Raw genomic sequence first — 22703 nt, 5'->3', positions numbered from 1 at the left:
TCTGGCATGTGGAGCCATGGCAGAGTTGGCACGAGAGCTGGGGGGACTGCAGCAGAGGTGAGGCCTGGAGACAGGGCTGGGGGCTCCAGGTCTCCCCAGTCTCCCTTCCCAATCTCCTTCTGGCTGGTAAGCAGCTTGAGGCTCTTTTATTTTTTTATTTTTTTTTTTTTTTTTTTTTTCACTTAGTCTGAGGGCATCAAGTGGTGCTGAACCAACCCCCTGCCCTTCATCCCTTCTCTCTACCTTGGGCTGAGGCACTGAGATGTTGGTTCCAGGACCAGGAACCACTGGACCTAGAAAGCTGCCAGCCCTGTCGTGCACTGGTTTGGATACTTCTGGGTCTCCCCCTGTGCTCCTGGTCCCCTGAACCAAAGCCAGGCTGAGGACAGCCCAAAGGTGAAGCTGCTTTAGCAGGTCTGTGCAGGCTCCTGTCTCCCAGGCACTGTCTGGGATGTAGAGACCCCAGGGCTGCCCTGAGCCAGGCAGAGGTGGAGATGGAAAGAAGAGGGTTGGCTGCAGGACAGGAGCAGAGCTGCTGCTTCCCATGGCTGGGGTGATGAATAACTGGAACTAATTGCAAGGAAGAGGCAACCCCAGCCTTGCAGCAGCCAACCTGAGCTCAGCCTGCCCACCCTGAGGAGCCTCAAGGGCTGCAGGAGATGAAAACCCTGACTGGGCTATTGTCACCAGGGGTGAATTCACACGGGGTAGAGTTTCTACCCCTTGTTTGTGCCAGGTCTGGAGTGGGCTGCATGGAGGCAGCTTCCCCTCCCCTGCTACAGGTAAAGCTCCAGCACCTGGTGGAGGAAGCAGGTGTAGGAGGTGTAAGGAGGGTGTCGGCAGGGTGTAGGGAGGTTTAGGGAGGGGAGATGGGCCTGGCAAAGCCTAGGTGTTTCACATTCCTCCCCGGATTGGCCTACAGACGAGAAAAACCTGACCTTTATACGGTGAAAAAACCTCTGCTGGCTGCTCCTCCTCCTCCTTGCAGAGGGCTGGGTGAGAGGCATGGATGGGCTTGATGGCATCGGGCATGTTTTCCACCTTACCCTGCCCTCCCCTTCCATTCTCCAGGTGCCCAGGAGACAATTACAGCCTGTAAAGAGGTTTGCAAAGAGGCTCCTGGTTCCCCTCAGCCAGAGCAGAGTTCCCCAAGAGCCAGGGAGGTGGAATGGGTGGGCACCCAAGTTGTGCCCTTGGTGGGGCTGGAGATCCCTTCAAGCTCAGGTTGGGCGGGAGGGACAGTACAAATCATTTCCTTCCTGATGGTTCTTCCCTGCTTCCTAAAATTCCCTTCTCTCTGTCCTGGCATTTGGCTAGGAAAACTCAAGCATACCACCCTCCCCCCAGGTTGATCCCATCTTAGGTTGCAGGCAAAAATGAGTGAGAGAAAGAGGAGCAGAGTTTTGTCATGCAGGGAATGCAAATTTAACTCTTTGTACAAAACTCTGGGAGTTCTTTTCCCAGCCTCTGGTTTCTTGGAGCCCTGAAGCTCTGAATTGCTTCATTCTCTGGAAACAGCTGTGCCTGGGAGGTGAGCCTAGAGGATCCACCTTCCTCCTTGGTCTCTGCCCTGTCTGCTGGAATCTCCCCAGACATGAGCTGGACCCTGGGGAAGCAGCTGGGGGTGAAGTGGGGCTGGCAGATAGAACTGGACTGGAAACTGGAGTGGGAATGAGGGAGTTTTTGGAAGAGTCCAATTGCACTCCTTGGGACTGGTAAAAAGATCTCTAGGTCATCCTTCCTCTACCCCAGAACACTTTTCCATCTCCCTTCCCACACGTTTAACAACCTGGAACACAGGGAGGGATTTTCCCCCTCTGGTACAGAACATTGGAGTCAGCTTGGGGCCTGATTTCCCCACTCCCGTGGGATCCTGGGCTGCTCCCTGGCCCATGGAGATTCTGGAGGAGATGCTGTCTGCTTTCCCAGGTCCATGTCCTCTCCTAAGGGGAGCCTGGTGGGTGCTCTCTGCTTCATGCCCAGAGGAGCATCCCAACATCTAGAGGGAAAGGAAAAGGTGGGAGAAGCCCAGGAATGCTCCCAGCTGCAGCTGGGATGGGTGTCTCATGGGGGAGCAGATGGGCTGAAAGCTGAGTTTCCATGGTTTGTCTCTATAAGGATATTTTTAGTGTTTTCTTGCAGGATTTAGCCCTAAGAGGACAAAAGAAAAAAAAAAAAAAAAGAAAGAAAAGTGGTGTGGTCTGCAGGCCAGAAAGGATCGTGGCCTTTTCCAGTGTGAGGCTGGAAGCCCAGCCCTCTGCCAGATCTTCTGGTGTTACCCCCAAAAACCAAGAGCAAGGAGGGGGATGTCCCAGGGCTCAATTCCCTGGACTGGTGAGATGTGATGGAAGGAAATGTTTCTCTCTCTTGTAGCTCTGCTGGGAACTGATTTGCCTTCCCCAGCCTGATCTGAAGTGTGTGTGGGCTAGGAAGGAATGAGATCTCAGGCTGTGTGTGGGGTGTAAATGAGTCTGGGCCAGCCAAGCAGGGTCCCAGCACCATTCCCACCAGGATTGGAGTTTCTTGGTGGGTGAGGACTATACTCAGGATCCTCGTTCCCTTTGTAGCCCCACGAAGCAGCCAGGGAATGGTAGAATCATAGAAAGTGAGGGGTGTGGAAGGAACCTCAGAAAATCCTCCAACAGGTCACACAGAACACATCCAGGTGGGATTTGGATGTCTCCAGGGAAGGAGACAAGCATTAACCTTCATCACACTTTGCTGGCCTCTTTCTTGCCTCTTTTTCCTTTCTCCTGGGAGTCTGACTTGCTGGAGGGAAGGAGGGGGCTGTTTGGGTTGTGGCAGTTTCTCTAAGGCTTGGTTAACTCTGAGAAGTTTGCAGTTGGTGTCTCTGCCCAGGAGATGGGCCTGGAGCTCCACATTTGGATGCTCCCCAACCCTGGAGGAGGCGGCTCAGGGATGCGGTGCCCTCAGATGAGGTTTGGGGCTCGGATTCTCCCGGCTTGGGAGCTCTGGCACTTCCTCTGGCTGCTCAGGATTCTTCTTCTTCTGGACTCTATCCCAAGCTGCTGTTGTGCAGAGGTGAATATTTGCCCTGTGATCTTCCCTGCCAGAGTCTGTCCCACCAAAATCAGCTCTAACCCCTGCTTTTATTTTCTTTTATTTATCTGACCCTGAGTTTTGCCCCTAGGCTGTGTCCTGGCCATCTGATGTCTCCTATCCCCATGGCTGGGGCAGATGTTCCAATCTTTGGCTCCAGACAGGGTTTGAGATCATCTTGGCTTTGCCTGGAGATGGCTATGCCTTGGATTGCACAGGTGGAGCTCACCAGGATAACAGGGACAAACTTTATTCCCTTTATTCCACCCAACCCCTCACCTGCAGTCTCTTGGGCTGCTGTGATGGGTGCTGTGTCCCTTGCAGGATTGTCACCCAGCACACTGAAAGGGACTCCAAGATCCTGAGCTGATGGTACCACACGCTTGATACCATCTCAGCTCTGTGCCTCAGCAAGACTTAAGGGGTTTGATGCCTTTCACTGAATGAGGGGAAAAATCAACAGAAAATGTCCCCAGTACATGGCACAGAATCCTAAATGGTTTGGGCTGGAAGGGACCTTAAAGCTGATCCAGTTCCAACCCCTCCATGGTCAGGGACACCTCCCCCAGCCCAGGTTGCTCCAAGCCCCATCCAACCTGGAACACCTCCAGGGATGGGGCAGACAGAGCTTTCCTTGGGCAACCTGGGCCAGGGGCTTCAGCAACCCTCACAGGGAAGAATTTTTTCCTGGTGTTTAAACTTAGATCTCCCCTCTTCAAGTTTCTAAACCATTGTCCCTTGTCCTCTCTCCACACAGCCTTGTCAAAAGCCCTCCCCCAGCAGGTTTATAATGTATTTAAAGCAGGTTTAGGGCTGGCTGTGTCTTGGGTGTAAAGAACAGCTCCAGAAATTCCCCTGAGGAAGGGGTTGGTCTCCAGGTGAGGCAGTGGGAAGAGGGGTACCTGGGCAGATCTGGGGGTCCCAAAGCTCAGCCATGGCTCCAGCTTCCTAATCAGTGGTTGTGCAGGAATTCACTCTGCTCCCTGCAATCATTGTCCAGGTGGGAGATGGTTTGATAGACACTTCTAATGGGGGAAACTGAGGCACGGAGCAGTTGAAGTGGCTGAGACAGAGAAATAGTGAGTCAGGTCCTTTCCTTGGATCCTACAACAGGGACAGAACCCAGGAGTTCAGCTTCCCTTCCCCTGCTCTGGCCTCAGGCTCTCTCCCAACCCCCCTGGTGGTGAAGGCTCTGAAGTGGCAAAATAAAACAAAAAAACCCATATGGAAGGGACAGAAAACAGCCCAGAAACTTTTCTTGCAGGCTTGGGCTGCTCCTGAGCCCCAACCCCTTCCAGCCAAGATTGTGAGCAGGTATCTGTGTCTATGCTGGGCTCCACTTCTCCCAAGGGGAGTGGACAAAGGTCCTGAGCCTTCCACTTCCCATTCAGGTTTCATTCTGGGCACCAGCAGCTCCGGGTTTCTCCTTCTCCTCAGCTCCCCCCCCCAGCTCTTCCCAGCATCCTTCCACGGGGCCCTCTCTGCATTTTTTGATGTCCTGCAGCACCAACCCCAGCCTTGTTCCTTCCTCTCTGCTGGAGGCTCTGCTGGGTCCTGCATCCAGGGGGAAGCTGGGTGCTGATGGGGTCCTTCTGGGCTGGAAGCATCTCACACATCTGGGGAGCTCACCCTGAGCCATCCCCAAACCCCCTTTCCCAACTTGCCATTGTGGAGAAACCAGATGGAAAGAGCTGAGGGCTCTGTCTGCTGGCTTGGACTCTGCTCCCCTCTGCTCCCATACTCCTGAAAATGCAATTTCTCTGGGGTTGGAAGCAAACAGCAGCAAAAATCAGACACTCCCACCTTAGGTCCTTGTAGCAGCTCTGGGGACCTCGGTCTGGTTGGGGTTTTTCTTGGTGCTCCTTGCTCCAAACCACCCAGAAGGACTCACCTGGAAAGGCACCTCTGGCACAGGGATTGGGGTGAAGTGTGGGGCCCTAGGATGGATCTGGGTGCTCAGAACCACCCTTAGCAGGGGGTGCAGGGAGAATTTAGCCGGGGGAAGCTCTGTGTTAGATGAGTTTGGGGGGGGATAGACCTGGTGGCCCATGCAATAACCCTCTGGGGACTCTGAAAGCCACCTGGGAGCCTGGAGACAGAGGAACAGTGAAATTCCCCAAAGCTTTGGCTGCACTGGTGCCATGCCTGCCCCTCCAGCCCAATGCACTTCTCCCTGGGAATATGGATCAAACAAATCATCCTGGGAAGGAATTTCAGCTTCACTGAGCTGCCAGAGGAGAGCAAGAGCCCTTGGCTGAGACCTGCTGGCCACTGGGCAAGGAACTGTTGTTTCAGGTGGGCTGTGGTAAGAGATTTGTAAAAACAAAACCAACAATCCCAAGAGCTTTCCATGTGAGACATGATACTTTTATTTTAGCAGCCATAACCTTGGAGAGGTGGTGTTCTGGTTACATGGATTATCCTCAGAAACGTGGAATCCTGTGATGCAACTCAATGGGAATTTGCCAAGAGACTGTGAACAACTCCAAACCTGGGAACTCCAGATCTGGGAACTCTGGCCTGACCTCCTGAAGGAAAATACTGCAGGACACTGTCTGGGTGAGTGTTCAGGAAGCCCTCAGGGGATGCCCATGGAAACATCTCCCCACCTTGCCCTGGGATGTGGCATCTCCAGAGGCTGGTTTCCAGCCCTGACTGGTGGGTATGGGCTGGTGTCAGCCAGGAAAGGGAAAAGCTGCTGTGTAAGTTCAATAAATATAAGACAAGTCCTGCTTGTTGAGGTTCAGTGGGAACCAATATCCCATTCCTGGGGCCCAGCACCACTGCAGGTGGAGTCTGGAATGCTGGTGGGTGAGACTGGGCAGAGATGCTCTTGGCTAGAGAGGTGGCTTGTGAAAAATGTTATGAATTTTAGCTTTGGTGGCATGGAAAGGAAGGAGAGGCCATCCAAAAGGCAGTAAAAACAGTTAAATGCTCAGAAGTAGCCAAGAATCCCCAGCACAGCCAGCATGTTTGTCACCAGAGATGCAAACCCAGATGTTGCAAACCCAGATGTTGCAAACCCAGATGTTGCAAACCCAGATGTTGCACATCCACCCAGCTCATGTTGTTTTAGCTGCATCTCCCCAGCAGCACGGTTGGAAAGCTCATGCTTGCCTTCCTCTGAAAGCCACATCAGTGACCAACAGACACACAGAGAGAACAGAGAGGAGGATTTTGTAACACTGGGTTAAAGGGGCTGATGGCTTCTGGCTGCTGCATTAAAAGCTTTTTGTAAAAATCCTTTCCCTTCCTGCCATTGGTAGATCTCAAAGGCTATGAAGGCAAATCCTCTGGGAAAACTGCCCTAGAGAGGAAGGTGTTGGTGTGGGGACATGAACTGGGAGAGCCTCTAAAATCCTGGGGTTGGATTCTGCTTGTAACTGGGAAACAGAGAGGTGAACTGGGATGCTGTAAGGACAGACCTGAAAGCGACAGCCTGGAGTGGACCCTCACCCTTCGTCCCTGGGACGCTGGCTTGAGTTCCAGAGAAAGTGCTTTGGCCTCGTGTGGCTACAGATGCCACGAGGTCTTTGTGCTTATGCTGTGGGGGCTCCATTCCTCCTAGGAGCAGTTTTGCAGTGGGCAGGGAGTTGAGCTTTGGCTGGGCACTGCTGGCAAAGCCGTCTGCTTGGGGCATCACTGAGTTGTGGCTCCTGGAGCTGCCTCCATTTGGCTTCATCTCCCCATGGGGGCTGCAGGTTCCTTGTGCAACAGCTTGGAGTTCTTCAAGGTGCTGGCAGAAACTGGGGGAAGGAGAGGAGGGAGGTTAGAAACATTTCATTCCCCCCCTGCCTCACTGAGCTGTAGGAATAAAATCACTTACGGTGCCTTGGCTTGGAGTGGATGGTGCTGATGACTGTGGGGATTGGTTGCTCCATGCTGTGAAGGAAAGGACAGAGTGTGATGACATGGAGTGACCTCTGCAGTGCCAGAGGGATACAGGGGACTGGAGTTTGTCCCACGTGAACTGGGCCATGTGGGGAGAGCCGAGTGCATGGTTGGGTTATGAAGGTTCAACCCAACACCATCCTGGGTAGAGAGAGAAGTGGTGGGACCCTCCAGCTTGGGGACTGGAAGGGAACTTCAGAGCAAGAAAAAGGGCTGAGGGACTGCTGGGATTTTCCCTGTACTCAGCCCTGGTGAGGCCACAGCTTGAGTCTTGTGTCCAGTTCTGGGCCCCTCAGTTCAGGAAGGAGCTTGAGGTGCTGGAGCAGGTCCAGAGAAGAGCAAGGAGGCTGTGAAGGGATCCAGCAGAATTGCTGTGAGGAAGGGCTGAGGGAGCTGGGGGTGTTGAGGCTGGAGAAGAGGAGGCTCAGGGGAGACCTCATCACTCTCTGCAACTCCCTGAAAGGAGGTTGGAGCCAGGGGGGGGTTGGGCTCTTCTCCCAGGTAACTACCAGCAAGACAAGAGGGCACAAAGGGTCTCAAGTTGTGCCAGGGGAGGTTTAGGTTGGAGATGAGAAAGAATTTCTTTCTGGAGAGGGTGATCAGGCATTGGAATGGGCTGCCCAGGGAAGTAGTGGATTCTCCGTGTCTGGAGATCTTTCCAAAGAGCCTGGATGTGGCACTGAGTGCCATGGGCTGGGAACTGCAGTGGGAGTGGATCAAGGGTTGGACTTGATGAGCTCTGAGGTCCCTTCCAACCCAGCCAATTCTATGATTCTATGATTTGCTCGTTCTTTGATCAAACCTTCAATACCAGACTCAAATTTTGGATTCTCTGCTTTCTGCCTTCCCCACCACAGGCACAAGGCAGCCCAGCTTCTTACCTGCTCTCCTCCCCTTCCATCAGCTTCCTGTAAGTGAGGATCTCCACATCCAGTGCCAGCTTGATGTTCATCAGCTCCTGGTACTCTTTCACCAGGTGAGCCATATCTTCCTTGGTCTTTTGTAGGGCTTCTTCCAGGTTGGAGAGTTTGGCTTTGGCATCCTTGAGGGCCATCTCTCCGTGCTCCCCTGCTTCTTTGATGTGCTCCTCTAGATACAGGCACTGGTGTTGCAAAGGGAAAAGGGTGGGGGAGGTGTTAGGTGTGCTGTCCTTTCAGACCTGTCTGTCAGAGATTTGCCAACCCCCTAGGACACACCTGGCTCTTTTGGGACACGATACAGGACCTCAGCTTCTGGATCCGATGTTCAGAGTCCGCGATCTCCCGGGGGCTTGTCGAGAAGGTGGACCCCCATAGGTACCTGACTGGGTGCTGCCTTCATTCAGCTGCAGGGGGAGATGGAAGGGGGGTTATCTGCCTGCCTTCTAGCAACAGCAACCTGGAGGATTCCCAGAGACACCTAACTGGGAAAAACATCATGGAAGGCTTAGGGCTCCTCCTCTTCTGGGCTGCGGCTGTGCCAGGTGTAGAGGACGTGGTCCCTAATTCATTTTTGCTCTGTTTGGAGGAGCAGAAGTGGAAGGTCATTTGCATCCCAGGTGGCAAGGCTACCACTGGGAGATGGCCTTGCCTTTCTCCACTGTGGTGTGGAGAGCCTGGAGCTATGAAACTCCCAGTTTACACACCTGAGTGAGGAGGAGTTGACCTAGGTTAGCATTCTGTCCCTCCCTCCATCCCCAGGTGTAGTCTGTCCCTCCACATCTTGCTGATTCCTGTAGTTTTAAGGCTGATCTCTCTCCCTCTTCCTTCCTTGCTTCTCCCCAGTGTCAATCAGATAAGCAGACAAATACCTTTCTTCTGGTAAGAGCTTCAGCCTCCTCCCAGCTCCGAAGAGCCAGGGCTTCATACTGGGCCCTCACTTCCTCCACAATTCTGCTCATATCCAGTTTGCAAGCACTATCAATTCCCAGGACAACAGAAATGTCCTTGATTTCTGTCAGCAGCTCCTCGAGTTCCTGAATAGCAAAAAGAAAACAGGATTGAAACACCAAATAGTCAACAAAGCTGCAAGCCAGAGGATGGCTGAAGCCTGGCAGGTGGTGAGAGTTCAGAAGTTTGGTTTGCAAAGCTTGGAAGCTGCTGTTATTTTCTCCATAAAACCCAGACTCGGGTTAGGGTGTTGGTTTGGGACCTTTGGCTACAAGGGTCTGACCAAAGTGTGCAGTTGTGCTTCATGAGGAGGAGCTGCTGGTTGTGCTTCTGTATCCATCACCACTCAGAGGGTGGGCAAGGACTGGGGCAGTGGGAAGCATCCTGCCTGGCAGTGGGAAGCATCCTGCCTGGCACTGGTGGTGCCTTTGCTGAGCTCAGCCCCACTCCCTGGAGAGGATGAGGCTGTTGCCATAATTTGCTTTGTGTATGGTAAAAGATGGGGGAAGCAGTTCCCTCCTCTGCAAACATCCATCACTATCAGACCTGGGTCCCTCCCCAGAACTGCTCCCATGCTCCAGCCAGGATGGTGGAAGCAGGAACACAGACACCCAGGCTGCAGTGTCACTGCCTGGGATGTTTGCTCATGATTGCTGCCCCTGTCACACCTTGACACCAAACAATGATGAAGAGAGGCTCCTCTCAGTTAATCTGAAAAGGACCCTTAATCCCTGCCAGTAAACTGCACTCCTGGGTGGTTTGTCTCCAGGCAAGACTTGACTTGATGTTGGGCAGATGGTTTGTACATTCCCTTGGCAGCTCCCCCCACCCCCAGATGGCTCCTGCAGAGGTTTCACTCTTATCTCCATCTCTGCAATTGCTTCTGATGTACACCAGGGTTAAAAAGAGAGCAACATCCATCTCTCCCCATCTTTTACCTTTCATCCTGAGGTTTTCCTGCTTCCCTTTTGTGCTGAGGACTCTGATCTCTTGGAGAAGCATTTGTACCCCTTGTTTGCCTTCCCTTCCCCTGACTGGAGAAAAAAAGGGCTCCCAGACATGGTGATTCATGATTAGCAGAAAAACACTCCCCTGCTCCTCCAAAAAGCAGGATTATCAGTGTATTTTTTCCCACTGGTGTTTAATCCTTGAGCTTCTTTATTAATCTTTGAGCAGGTCAATAGCAAATGCATCTTTAAGGCAAATATCTGAGTATCCTCTGCCAGGGGTGGGGGGAAATAAAGAACCTGATGGTTTGTTTATTAATTAATGAGGATCAAGGCTGGGATTTCCTTCTGATTCATACCATCAGGCTGTGTACAAAGCTGTCAAGCAAAGTTTTCCTTATTTGCCCTTCTGCTGGGTATTTGTGCTTTTCTGTTGTCAGTCAAATCAAATCAAGAGGCACGGGTGAGAAAATGACTGAGCTGAAAATGTGTTTTGGAGAGAGAGGCAAGGGGGAAAATTTCATTATATGAAGCACAGGTTAAAAAAAAATAAATAAATTTCAGCTTTCTGCCAGGAGAGCAGAGTGGAACCTGGAGGAAATGGGCTCAAGAAAATCCTCATTGCAGGATCTGATTTCCAACTACCCCTGTGAATTGCCTTGTACTTCGTGGTTAGTGACAAGCAGGGGATGTGTTCTAAGGCAGCTCTAGTGTTATCCAAGTTCTTCTGTCTCTCTGTGCCTCAGTTTCCCCACGAGCAATGTTAACATCCTTGTGCCAAGCATTTTAATTGCTTGTATTGGTAGAATTCAGACAAATCATTAGTATTCCCAAACCATTGCTGAGCCTGCTTGGTAACATTTCACAGGCTCTGAGTAAGTGGCTGAAATCACTTGAGTCTGAGTAGATAGAGGATGCTTTGGGTCTGTCTGAAGGGCTGCAGACTCTTTCTCTACCCTTCCCACCTTGGTGAAATCCCACCTGGCTGTTCAGGGGTCATTTCAGTGGATGTGCAGTGTGTTGGGTGATGTTACAGAACATCCAGCAGCTCCCCCAGCTTTTCCACAGCTCATCCTAATCTCTTGTCAGCCTCTGGATAGAATCATATTTAGCTCTCTCATGACCTGAGGCTGCCTGGTCTCAAAGAAGGGCAGACAGGGGCGGTTGGGAGCTGAGCCCCAACCCAGGGAGCTGGGGGGTTCCTGAGGATTACAATGAGACTCCTGCAGCCTCTGTGCAGGAGCTGTGGGGCAGAAGGAACACCCTGCCCAAATTTACAGTGGGGTTGGTTTAGTTAAGGGAAGGAGATCAGCTCATGAGACTCTGCCCTAACCATCTAATAGTTGTCTGCAACACCATGCAGCTCCTCTGGACGAGGCCTCACTTTGGTGTAAATCCAGAACAAGTGGAATTATGCATGTTTTTGCACAGTAGCTTGTGTGTTCCCAGGCAAGGCTCCAGATTGTGTTTTTACCTGCTCGTAGATGGTTTTTTTCAAATCCATCAGCTCTTGGAGCCCGTTGAGTTTCACCTCAAGCTCAGTTCTGTGCAAGGAGCTCACGTCTAAATCCTACAGGAAATGGAAAGTGTATTAATCTCTGGTTTGTCTTTGTAGTAAGAAGTCTTTCCCACTGCATCTGCTCTCCTGCTCTACGAGTAGGGAGGGTTTTTTCTCTGCAGTTTTTTTTGGTGTTTGGGGTTGTTTTTTTTCAGGTGTGCTTCAGGTGGAAGTCTCAAATGAGGCAGGGTGGAGAAGGAAATAAGTAGGGCTGGTCCATACCTACTCATCTTTTGTTCACCACAAAAAGCACAGGTTATTGAAAACTGATGCCATCCAGAGAAGTCACCAGGACTGCCCTTACTGATGAGTGTGCCAGGGAAAACATACAATTAGCAATAATGATCATTTGTGGGGAACGTTTCCTTGGTCTAATAACACCCTGCATTCCTCCACCTTGGATTTAGTTTTTGAATGCAAAGCCCGGGCACAAAGCCTCCCATTTCAGCTGCTACTCAAAGGCAGCTCCTGCTGGGGTGGGATGTTTAACCAGGGTGTGGCTGTGCGACAGGAAACAAAAGCAAACACATTTATCAATTTTCAGCTTTTCCCAACCTATGATTTCATTCTGAGAGGAAACTTGGCAGGGAGGAGAGGAGGAGAAGGAGGAGGAGGAGGAGGAGAAGGAGGAAGAAGAAGAGAGGTGTTGCCTCGGAGGCTCCTGGGGTGCAGACCCCTCCAGGCCAGGTCTGGCCAAGTGCAATTGCAATGTGGTTGGGTGCAGGCATGGTCTGACCCCCCAGGCTCTTCCTCCAAGAGCCCTGGGACTTCTCCATGACCACAGGCGGCCCAGACTCACTTGTGTTTTTCTTATGGAAGTGGTGACTGTGTTCACTGCTTCCCTTTCCTCCTCAGCACTCTATTACCCCTTCCTGGTGCTGCAAGGACTCTTGGCTAGCTCTGGACTGGCCCATCCTACCTCTCCAGGCTCTTCTCTGCCTATGCAGAGCTGGTGTAGAGCTTGTCCAGGGGAAAAGCTCCTCTTGCACTGACCTTTTTGAGCTCCATGAAGGTGTATTCCATGCCACTACACAGACGGATTTCATCCTCGTACCTGAGGAGAGGGAAAAAGCAGTAAGAAAGTGCACACAGTGAAAGCCTCTGGGATGCTTGAGGTTGTCTTGCTGACCCCTTTGGTGTCAAAGCTTTCCACTTGGGCTGTGATGTCCCACTTGCCACACACAAGAAAGTGAGCAGAGGTGTCCCTTAGGTGTGGGTATCTTAAAGAAGAGAGAGGGTGACAATGGTGACAATGTGCCCCATGCCAGCTGCTCTGTAGTGACACCACGAGCACCAGATCTCCAGAGGAGAGAGGAGGTGGCTTTAATTCTCCTTTAATTTGAGGGCTAAGCAACCTCAAGTTACCTGAAATTTGCCACAGAAAGAGAGAGTAAGCATGGAGAGGTGGGGTGGGGTGAGTTCCTCTCTTGTGAAACCCATTCACATGCCCAAAGACTCCTAAACTTTTTGCCTTCCTCTTGGGTTTCTTTCAGGTATCCTCAGCATTTCATTTCCAGGCTGAGTCTTCTCCAGGGAGAAAACTTTGGCTTGTGAACCTTGCAAGTTTACTGGACTGGTGTCATAACTGTAACACAATTTGTGAAGTAAGAGAGGACAAAAGCAAAATCACGGAAAACGGTGCCCAGAGAGCAGAAGGTAACAAAATCCTGATGGGATAGGGTGGAGTCCTAATGGCTAACTATCCAGCAGAGGAACCAACCCTGCAGGTGTTCAGAAACAGGTTTGATAAGGCAGGACCAGCATAAGAAAGACAAATGGCAAATGCATTTCTTGATAGCCAGCAGCAGCCATGAGAGGGAAGGTCAGGGAACACACCAGCCCTTGTTGGCTCTTGGGACAAGCATGTGGCCAGCCCAGATGTTGCTGAATGCAGCTCCCTGAGCAAGAAAGGGTCTTTTTTGGCTCTGGTGCATGCCTAGCAGGTTGGTTCCTTTGCCAGGAAGGATGGGTGGTTGTTATTTCCAGTTTTGTGCTGCTGGACACACTTTGTCTCTTCTGCTGCACTCTCAGGGAGGTTGTGGATTCCCTGCCCTTCCAGGACTCCTCTTATCCTAATACACACACAGCATTCCCAGGCTAGGAATTAAACCTTTCAGTGCTCCACACAGATGTCACCAACTTAATAGAGGGAAGGCTCAGAGCTTTGGGAATGAGCTAAAATGGCATCTGCTACCAGTGATGATAAAATCAGGAATGACATCCAGATTTGGTTGTTTTGGGGTCTGGTTACTTTGGAGAGCCTTTGCTGCTGTTGTACAAACTTCTAGGAGAAAGAGGAGCTGTGCTTAGGAGCAGAAAAAGGGAAAGAGGAGCTGTACTTAGGAGCAGACAGAGGGGAAGGTGTTGGAAACCCAACCCAGGGGATCCTGTTGCAGGACAAGGGGTAACTCAACCTCAGAAGCTGCCCTGAAATATGAAAACCAATTCCCTAGAGCTGGACAAAGGGGCCAGTGAGGGCAGGGAGAGGATCTGACAGTCCCAAGATCTATACTTAAGCATCTCAGTGCTTTTACTCAAGTCCCCCCCATGGTGTTAACCTCACCCTTTCCTTGCCTGCTGCTGCAAGGCCAGGCAGCATGGCCAACAAGATTTTCCTGTCTGGTTTCTCTGCTCTCCAGCTGGAATGTTGGCCATGTTGCCAGCAACTATGTAGTGAGCTTAATTACAGCCTGCCACTCTTCCTTCATCCTCGTTGCATCTCAGCCCAATCCCAGTCTGTCCCAGACTGCCAGAGCAGCTTCACCCTGACATAATCTTGCATATTGAGCAAACACCACTCCTGCCTGAAAGAGAGCAGGACCAGCCAGCCCGACGTGAGTGGCTCTGGCAGGACCTGGGGCCAGGAGATGACTCAGATGGGGATGGAGCATTCCACAAACACATCACAGCGTTTGTCTCCTCAGAGATAATCCTCCAGCAGGCAGGCATTGAGGTGTAAATCCATCCCAGCTCCAGTCAGCCACTTAAGACACACTTCAGACAGGCGTCTGGGTGCCTTGGGCTCCTTCCACAGGCAACGGAGCAAAATCAGAAGTGAAGGAAACCTCAGGCTTTATGGTTATGTTCCTCTCTGGATGGGTCTTCAAGACTACTCTAGGGGGAAGATGGAGTGGTGGGATGGATCTGAGCCTGGTGGCATGGCATTAAGTCAGTTGGCTTATTGGGGACCAAGGAAATGGGGCAGGAAGCAGCTGAAAACCAACTGTAGAGGTTGGAAGTAGAGGGGTGGTTACTTTCAGAGGCAAAATTTAATTACCCCAGCCCCTGGATCTCAGGAACAAATCCTCTGTATGCCCCTTATTCTCCTCCAGTATCAGAAGTTCCCTGGGGGGAGCTGAAGGAAACACTTGTGCAGCTTTTACACTTCAGTCATCCCTCTGGAGCTGTTTCACTATTTCATTTCTAGCTTCTCTTCCTAAGAAAGGATTTGAGATCCCATGCCAGCCTCCAACCCTCTTCCCTCTCTCCTCCTCTCCATTATGGGATGCATTTGGAAGTGCTGGTCAATAGCAACCTAATTTGAGGGGAAGGTGCCAGTGTCCCATCTTGTTCTGTCTAGGTGATTTTTGGAAATCAGTCCCTGAATAGAGGTGACAGACAGAGGACCTGACAGCCAGATTCACATCAGAAGTGATGTGTTGGCAGCTGTCTGTGCATCTGGAGTGGAGAAGCCTGGATCAGAACGTGACCTCTTACATATGCCAGGGAAGTTATGAGCTTTTCATCATCCTCCCCCCCTAAAAAAAAAAATTTCCCTGAGCAGTAGAAACTTCCAGAGGAGGTGGAAGCCTCCAAAATTTGCATGGTTTAGGCAAAGCATTTGCTGCAGAAAAACCATTGGGCTGTGGCAGCCTCTGGAAGGACTCAACAGAGCCATGGTGGGTTAGGATGGGGTTGGGTTGGTGCCTGAAGAAGGCTCAGCAGAAGCAGCAGAATCACTGAACCACTGGGAGCAGCACAGGGATTGTCACTTGTCACAGAAATCCCCCTGGACTGGTTTGGGGGGGGTAACAACACCCAGTGCCAGGGTGGGCTCTGCCTGGTTGCTGCTGAGATCACCCCTGGCCCTGCCTGCGCCTTGCAGTGGGAGGGGAAGGTTCCACAAGAAGTGCTCTGGGGAGCATTTGGAAATGCTGCAGAAATTTGCCATTGCTGAAGGCTGTTTTCCCATGGCTGTGTTGCCCCAGAAAGCAGGAACAATCCTCCAGACCAATAGCTGGGCTGGTTGTAAGCTGGTGGCTGTCATGGATTCTCTGCTGTCTATACCGTGCCTGTGCATCCTTCTCTTCCGTGTAGGTTCTGTTCCTCTAAACACCCTTTTTTTTTTTTTCTTTTTTTTTTTCTTTTTTAATTATTTTGGATGCTGTAGCATCCCTATCCTGTCTTATCCCATTGCCCAACTAGGTAGCAACTGTCCAAGAAAATCAGAAGGTAGGGGAACACAGAGCCTGATTGTGTCAGCACCTGAGAAATCAGGCTGGAAAAGAAGTGCCAGGTGTGGACAGATAATGAGACAATTACTAAATTAAAATATGAGCACAAACTATGAGAGCAGATCCAGGTGACTGATCTGACATTTTCTTCACCAGCTGAGCTGGGTTTTTTCTCTGGAGGTTTTCCTGACTGTCAGGGAACCAGCCAGGAACAAACCTTGATAACTGGAGGGTGACAGAGCAGTTACTTGCTTGGGGAAATGCAGGGCAAACCAAGCACTCTGGAGAAGTCTTCACCTTTTTAGGGCAGGAAACAAGTGGCACAGCCCATGTTGTGGCTTTGATCCAAGCTCAGGATTGCTGCCTGTCAGCAAAGCCAGCAGTGAGCCCCGAACTTGCAGTGAAACCAACACCCAGAGAAAGGGCAGAGAGGGGGAATTTAGGGATTTCTGGGCACCTGGGTATCAGTGTGTCACCTCTTGAAGGATGCTGAGCATAATGATTTCAGCAGAAGGTCAAGAACCAAGCTCCTAAGTTCTGTTCCTGCTCCCCCCAGCTCCCTCTGGGACATTTCCCTGCCGTGGCTCCGTTAACCTGGCTGTCAACAGGGCTTCCAGTCCTGCCCCTCATTTGCAGAGATGTTGATGAGCTGGTTTAATCAAATCTGCAAAAGAGCTTGAAGATCCCTGGGCTAAACTCTCTGGAGAGGGCACTGTTATTATTTGTGCATCACATTGCACATCAGGAACAGGTTTGGGCTATTCCTGCAGTGATGTCTCCCAGTGCCAGCAGGAGGGTCAGCCCTGAGCATCACTTCTGTCCTGACAGTGCCCAGACTTGGCTCTTTGCAATCTTTACAATCAGCATGGAAGACACCCAAGATCTGGTGTAGGCAGATGGGTGTAACTGTCAGGGAAAGTATCTAATTGTGGATTCACCTGTGGTATGCAAATGACACCAATAATAAGGAAAGCATTGTCTTCTTGAATGAACCATGGCACATCACAACTGCTCTTATCTGAGGATCTCAAAGCTCTTGGCAGAAGCATGGATAAGCACATGGCAGCTGATCCTCCCTTCTGTCTTTCAGCCACCCCAGTATTTCCTGCCAAGAGGTTTTCTGGGGAAAAGTCTGACTTTTTGGTCAAAGCAGAAGTCTGCACTAAACGTGGGGTGAGAGGGGTGGGGAGGGATGTTTGTTAATACCAAGCAGCCTAGATCCATAAAATGGTTTGGGGAGAAAGTTCTGGTTTGTGATAACAGAGCAAAGAATAAACATTTCTGTGATTTAGTTGCTGTTATTCCCAGTAATTCTGTCCAGAGCTGCTCTCTGGCCTGAGGCATCTCTCAGATGACTTAAACTCTTTGATATGTCACTTTTTGCATGTTTCCTTTTATCACTAGCTAACCAAGAAGAGGCCAGGATGCTGACTTTGCAAACAAAACACTTCTGTGCACACTGAACCAGGAATCCTGCAAATAGCAGGCTGGCTGTGTTAAATCAGTCCCAAGCTCCTCTTTGTGTGCACAGCTGAACCCACACCTTTCAAACATTCCCCCTTGGGATGGCTGGGCCAGACACTTACTTGCTTCTGAAGTTATCCATGGTGCTCAGGACCTTTGTCAGCTCTGACTCGAGATTTTCCTGCTCGTAGCTGAGCTCCTTCATCTCTTGGCTCATTTTGCTCATGTACTGATCATAGATATCCTTGATGTCTGACTCGGAATGGGAATTGTCTTGATCCTTCAGGAAGTTCCACCTTGTTGTCAGGACCTTGTTCTGTTGCTCCAAGCACTGGACCTGCAGAAGAGGTTTCAGAGAACGTGAGTGACACCAACACCCAAAAAGCAAAGCTGGGAGAGGAGCAGAAGCTGCTGGAATCAGCAGGGATCTCCAGTTAAAAACGAGAAGTTTCCTGAAGACCAGGCATGAGGATGGGGGCTTGCAGGGGTTTTTAGAAGTTTTACACATTGCCAACTTAATCATTTCTTGATAGAAAGTGTTCACATGCAAAGAAATGAGCATTGCTTATTAAGTCACTAAAAATAAGAATTGTTAAGTGCTGGTCCCCTCTGCTTCTGAATGTAGTGAAATAAAGGCCAAGAGTCCACCCCAGGTCATGCCCATGTGCCCAAGCTGTCTGATAACTCAGAGTGGCACAAACAAAGGTGGATCCTCTCAAATCTCTGGGATTACACCATGGTGAAGTTTAAGTAGTGAATCAGAGTCCTGGTTTGTGTTGCAAAGCGACAGAGATGAGGCTGATGGGAGCTCTGGAGAAGAAGCAGAATAATTACAGGCTCCACATGAGGGCTGTGTGCATGGCTATCTGTCTGCTTGAGAGAGGAGAACCTGCGTTTCCATCCACCCAGCTGGTGAATCTGGCACTCTTCATCCCTGACATTCACAATCTCAGTGAATTATGCTCAGTGTTTAACAGTTTTCCTCTTCAAAACTTTTGCCTAAGTTGATTATCCAATTGCCACCTCTCTTACTGCCCTGGGAACAAAACCAAACTCCTTCCATCCCATTTTGGCTGCTGATTTGGGAGTTGCCTCCACTCAGTCACAGAGATGATGATGATGGTACCAGAGCATCTGCATCACAAGGAGGATGCAGCTTCACCTGTGCCCTGGGAGCAGTTTGGGGCAGATGCCATCAGGCCTTGGACCTTCTGCTTGGCCTTCAGCTTTGGCTTGAACTTTCTTTGGCCCCAGGCAGCAGCAATGTGTTCAAGAGGTGGATTCTCAGCTGCTGAACTGCACAGATGCACATGGACAGAGACAGCATCTTGCCCAAAATGCTTCTTGTCCCAACAGAGAGAGGCAGGAGCAGGGAGTAGCCAAGCAAAGCAGAAGAATTCAGGTGCTCTCTCAGTTTTCAGTAGAAAAATGCCAGTGTGAGGATCTTCCAGGTCCCAGACCTGACCTCTTCCTCCCAATAGCTTAAAACTTGGCCACAGACCAAGCACATCAGCAGCCCCAGTGCTGAGTGGCTGCTTTGTCCTGGCAGCTGTGTGGGATGCTGAGGACCAGAGAAGATGCTGCAGCAGAGCCAGGAAGGGACATTGCAGGTGGAACAAGTAAGTGGCCTCCAGGGCTACCAAGAGCCAATTGGGCTACTTGGTCTCTCCATCTGAGACATCTCAGGGATTGGGCTGGAGCATCCCTCAGGGAGGCAGTGATCAGTGGGGCTGGGATCAACCTCTGGGATTGGCTGTAAGGAACAGCAGCTTGCTGGGATGATAAAGGATTGAAGGCATTGGCTGTTGTTCCAAGTCCATCTTTGACCATCAAATCAAGTCTCAGTTTCTGACCTTGCTCCTAAATCCTCAGCTGCTCTGTTTTTCCCCCTTAACCAACTCTTCAGTTTCTTTCCTGTTCCCAAACCACCCTCATCCACCTGGGCTCAGCTGCTTCCACAGCATCCCTCTTGGAAGGGATTCTTCTTTCCAAGGTAATTTAACAAGAGTTTTACAGCAGAAGTATCACTCAGATCTGGCCAAATTTCTGACCAGAAGAAGTGACCAAAGCTTGGTTCTCAGAGGTCTCTACCTCTGTGCTGTTCAGGCTAAAGTTAGAGCTTCAAACAGGGGCTCCATCACTTGGCTATTCCCTGTCTTCCACCTAGATGGAAAATAAATCTGGAACAGCCTGCTGAGAAACCATCAGCAGCAAATTCCTGAAGTTAGTTCAGTCAATTATCTGAGGAATTAGCTGCTCAGGCTCGAGACCATTGGAGTTCCTGATTAAAAAGATGAGTTCTCTTTGCTAAAGCAGTGTCATTACTTTCCTCTGGAATGAGAGCCCGAGGCAAATGGCTCCAGTTTGCCACTTGATGTCCCACTTGAAGCTCCAGCCTTCAAAGCTAAGTGCTAGCACTAAAGTCAAAGCCATGCAGCCCAGGTGAGGTTTTTGTATCTTCTGTCCATCAGGCCCCAGAATGCACCTTTAGCAGCAAACAACCAAATTTGGTTGATCAGGAGACTCTCTCTTTTCTTCCATACCTGCCTGCATGGATCAGGTCAGTGCCTGTGGTCTGGCTCAGGTCCATATTGTCACTGTGTGGTCTTGTCCCATCTCCTCCTACCCCCATCCTTTTTCCAGAGGTCTGGTTTCTCAGCAGGGATGACATCCATGCAAACCTCTCAATTTGGGTGGGCAAAGGACCAGTCCATGTGCAAGCCAGCCCACCCGAGTGATTCCCAACCCAGGGGCTCTCCAGATTCACACGTGGAGGTTGTCATCCCCCTCCATCCAGGGTCAGCCTCCTGGTACCATTAAAGCCTTTTTGCAGCTGTGGGTGTGGTTGATTTCTAACTCCCCAGTTGGGAGGGATGCTATGGGAGATGCTTCCCCCACCCTTCTCCTTCCCAGTGTGAATTCAGGTCCTCTCAGAGGGAACGTTAAAACAAAACAAACCAAAAATTAATCCCAAGCTATAGGAGCTTGGCATTGGGTGCCTGTGTTGGAGACTGGAGTGAAGCAATCCTCCAGGGAGATTACCATCTGTTTACAGAGCACCAGGGCTCTGCAGAAACCTGCCTCAGCCAGAGGAGTTGTTTTCCTTTGAGAAAACCTTCTGCCTTCTTATGGATCTTAAGAGATGAAAGCAACACCTTCTTGGCTAAGCACCCAACCCCTCACAAGAAAAACCACAGGGCAGGGAGGTGGGTGGGTGGTGTGGGGGGGGCTCTCCCTTGCCCACCACATTGCCATAGAGATGAATTCCCAGCTCTTTAGCAGCTGGAGGAGAATGAGAGCAGCTGCCTGAATCAGTGGCACTGCTCATGATGGGAGCCAAGGCCTCCTCTGGCTGGCACCGTGTCCCCATGGCCCTGTGTCCCCAAGGACAGAGCTCCCTGTCCTCCCCAGGGACCCTGAGGGTGACAGACACAGCACAGGAGATGACCAGGGATGGGGCCCAGTTTCACCCCGAGATGATGCTCACCCAGATAGCACTGCAGGAATAACTAATTGGGTAATTAGCCTAATATTCCAAGACTGGCAACGGGGAGCTGAAGGCCTTCAGAAACCTCCTGGGAAGCTGGCGAGCTCTTCACCACCCCTATCCTCATCCCCACGCTGGCCCCTGGCTCCCAGCAGCCCTGTCCTTACCTTCTCAATCAGAGTCACAAACTGGTTGTTGAGCAGCTTGATGTCCTCCTTCTCCTGCTGCCGGATGGCCTGGAATTCAGGGTTGAGATCCAGGTGCACGGGGGCCAAGAGCCTCCTGTCGATGGAGCAGGAGGGGTAAGAGGAGCACTGGGATCCAGGCTCCCCATGGAAGCCGGGGGGGCTGCAGCCTTTGCTGCCAACCCCGCTGGGACTGCGGCAGCCCCGGCGATCCGGAGACGCTGCCTTTCCCCTGCTCATCTTCCCTGACACCTCCCAGGAGGAGAGGGAGCCACTGCTGAAGGCTTGGCAAGGGTTAGTCATGCTCAGCTTGTGGCTCTGCAGCTGGAGGGGAGGGGAAGGAGAGAAGAAAAAAAAAAAAAAAGGAGATGAAGTTTTCTTGCTGCTGCCTCAAAGGGAAGGAGAGCAGTGGCACGCTGAGGAGTTTGGTCGGCTTAATTCCTGTCTCCTCAGCTCGTGGGTTGGCTAATGAATTACAAGCACCTGTTCTCCTATGTTCATTAAAACGGAGGAGGGTGTAACCGTTGATGTAATCCAGATCAACCTGTTGGCTTTTTGTTGTTTTCTTTTTTTTTTTTTTTTTCTTCCCTCCTCTCTGTACCCTCCTTTCTTTGGGAGGTTGTTTGTGTGGTGAGGGCATAGGCACTCATAGCAAAAACAAATCACTGGCAGGTAATTCACTGGGCCCCAAGCGTCTGCTTTCCTCATCCTTAAATGGTGAAGAAAGGAATCAAAGGTGCTGAGCTGCAGCAAGCTGGAGGAGGATGGCTCTGAACACAGCTGCTTCCCCAGGACTTGGCACTTGGACCTTGGCCTCAGCCCCTGACTGTTTTCCAGCCAAAATCTGTAGGAAGGAATTGGGTTTTTTTTGTTTTGGCTTTGTTTGGTTTCTTTCTTCTTCTTCTTTTTTTTTTTTTTTTTTTTTTTTTTCCTATGTGTGAGTGTTCAAAATTACGAAGAAAGAGTCTGAACTGGCTAGGGGTAGGAATTTGGAAGCACATCTCAAGCTCATCGTGAGCAGAGGTGCTCACGGTTCCTCCTGTGACCACACAAGCACATCAGGGAAGCTTCCAGGGCTCTGGGTGGTTTAGGGATGAAAGGTCTCATCTTGAGACCCATGGGTGTGGTGACCCAGAGTCCACTCATCTGGCAACACTGGAGACTTTCTGAACCTCCAGACACAAAGTTGGATCTCAGAAGTGCCCAAGTCCATCTCTGCCAGCCTCACTCCTGCTCCTTGAAAGCTCTTTAAGAGCTGGCACTGCAGACACGAAACCAAACTTCTTTTAATGAACTGCAGGCTGCCCAGCTGGCACGCCCTTAAATACCTGTTTGGACCAAGGTATAAATCAGTGCTGAACGTGGCTCTCTTGAAAGTTTTTTTGTGTGTGGTTTGGTTTTTTTTGGTTTTTTTTTTTGCTTTAATTTGGTTTCTCATGTGAAAAGTCAGGACAGAAGAGCAACTGTTTCTGTCTAGGGCATTGCAGAGTTCTCAGGAAAGGTGATGATGGTCTTCTCTGCCCCAAATTGACATTTTTTATTTTGTGGGAAAGCTGCTGTTTCTCAGTCTGGTTCTGGACTGTGTTGGAGATGAGCTGGGAATTTCCCTGCCAAGTGAAGTGAAAGCTGGGATCTGTCACAGACCTGCTACAACACGAAACATATCTGATGATGTAGTAGTTTCTGTCTGAAGAAGGACTTCAGAAGGAAGATGAGCCATTCCAGTAGGGATAACCTTCAAGTGTAATTCTAATATTTTGCCCAGAACAGTGTGCTTTCACATGGCTGC

At 50.7% G+C, this 22703-nt stretch overlaps 1 protein-coding gene across 1 annotated transcript; it reads right to left on the bottom strand.

Annotated features, from left to right (window-relative positions):
• Positions 1 to 776: 776 nt before the first annotated feature.
• Positions 777 to 21217, bottom strand: LOC103528996 (keratin, type II cytoskeletal 80). Its single transcript, XM_008494409.2, is given in 12 exon segments — positions 777 to 916; positions 6517 to 6774; positions 6777 to 6806; positions 6887 to 6942; positions 7833 to 8053; positions 8148 to 8234; positions 8237 to 8275; positions 8741 to 8905; positions 11241 to 11336; positions 12318 to 12378; positions 17365 to 17579; positions 20897 to 21217. Coding segments are annotated over 12 exon segments (1689 nt in total).
• Positions 21218 to 22703: the final 1486 nt, after the last annotated feature.

Source organism: Calypte anna, unplaced genomic scaffold, assembly GCF_003957555.1.
Source record: "Calypte anna isolate BGI_N300 unplaced genomic scaffold, bCalAnn1_v1.p scaffold_87_arrow_ctg1, whole genome shotgun sequence".
NCBI lineage: Eukaryota > Metazoa > Chordata > Aves > Apodiformes > Trochilidae > Calypte > Calypte anna.
This window is presented reverse-complemented; position numbering and strand designations above follow the sequence as displayed.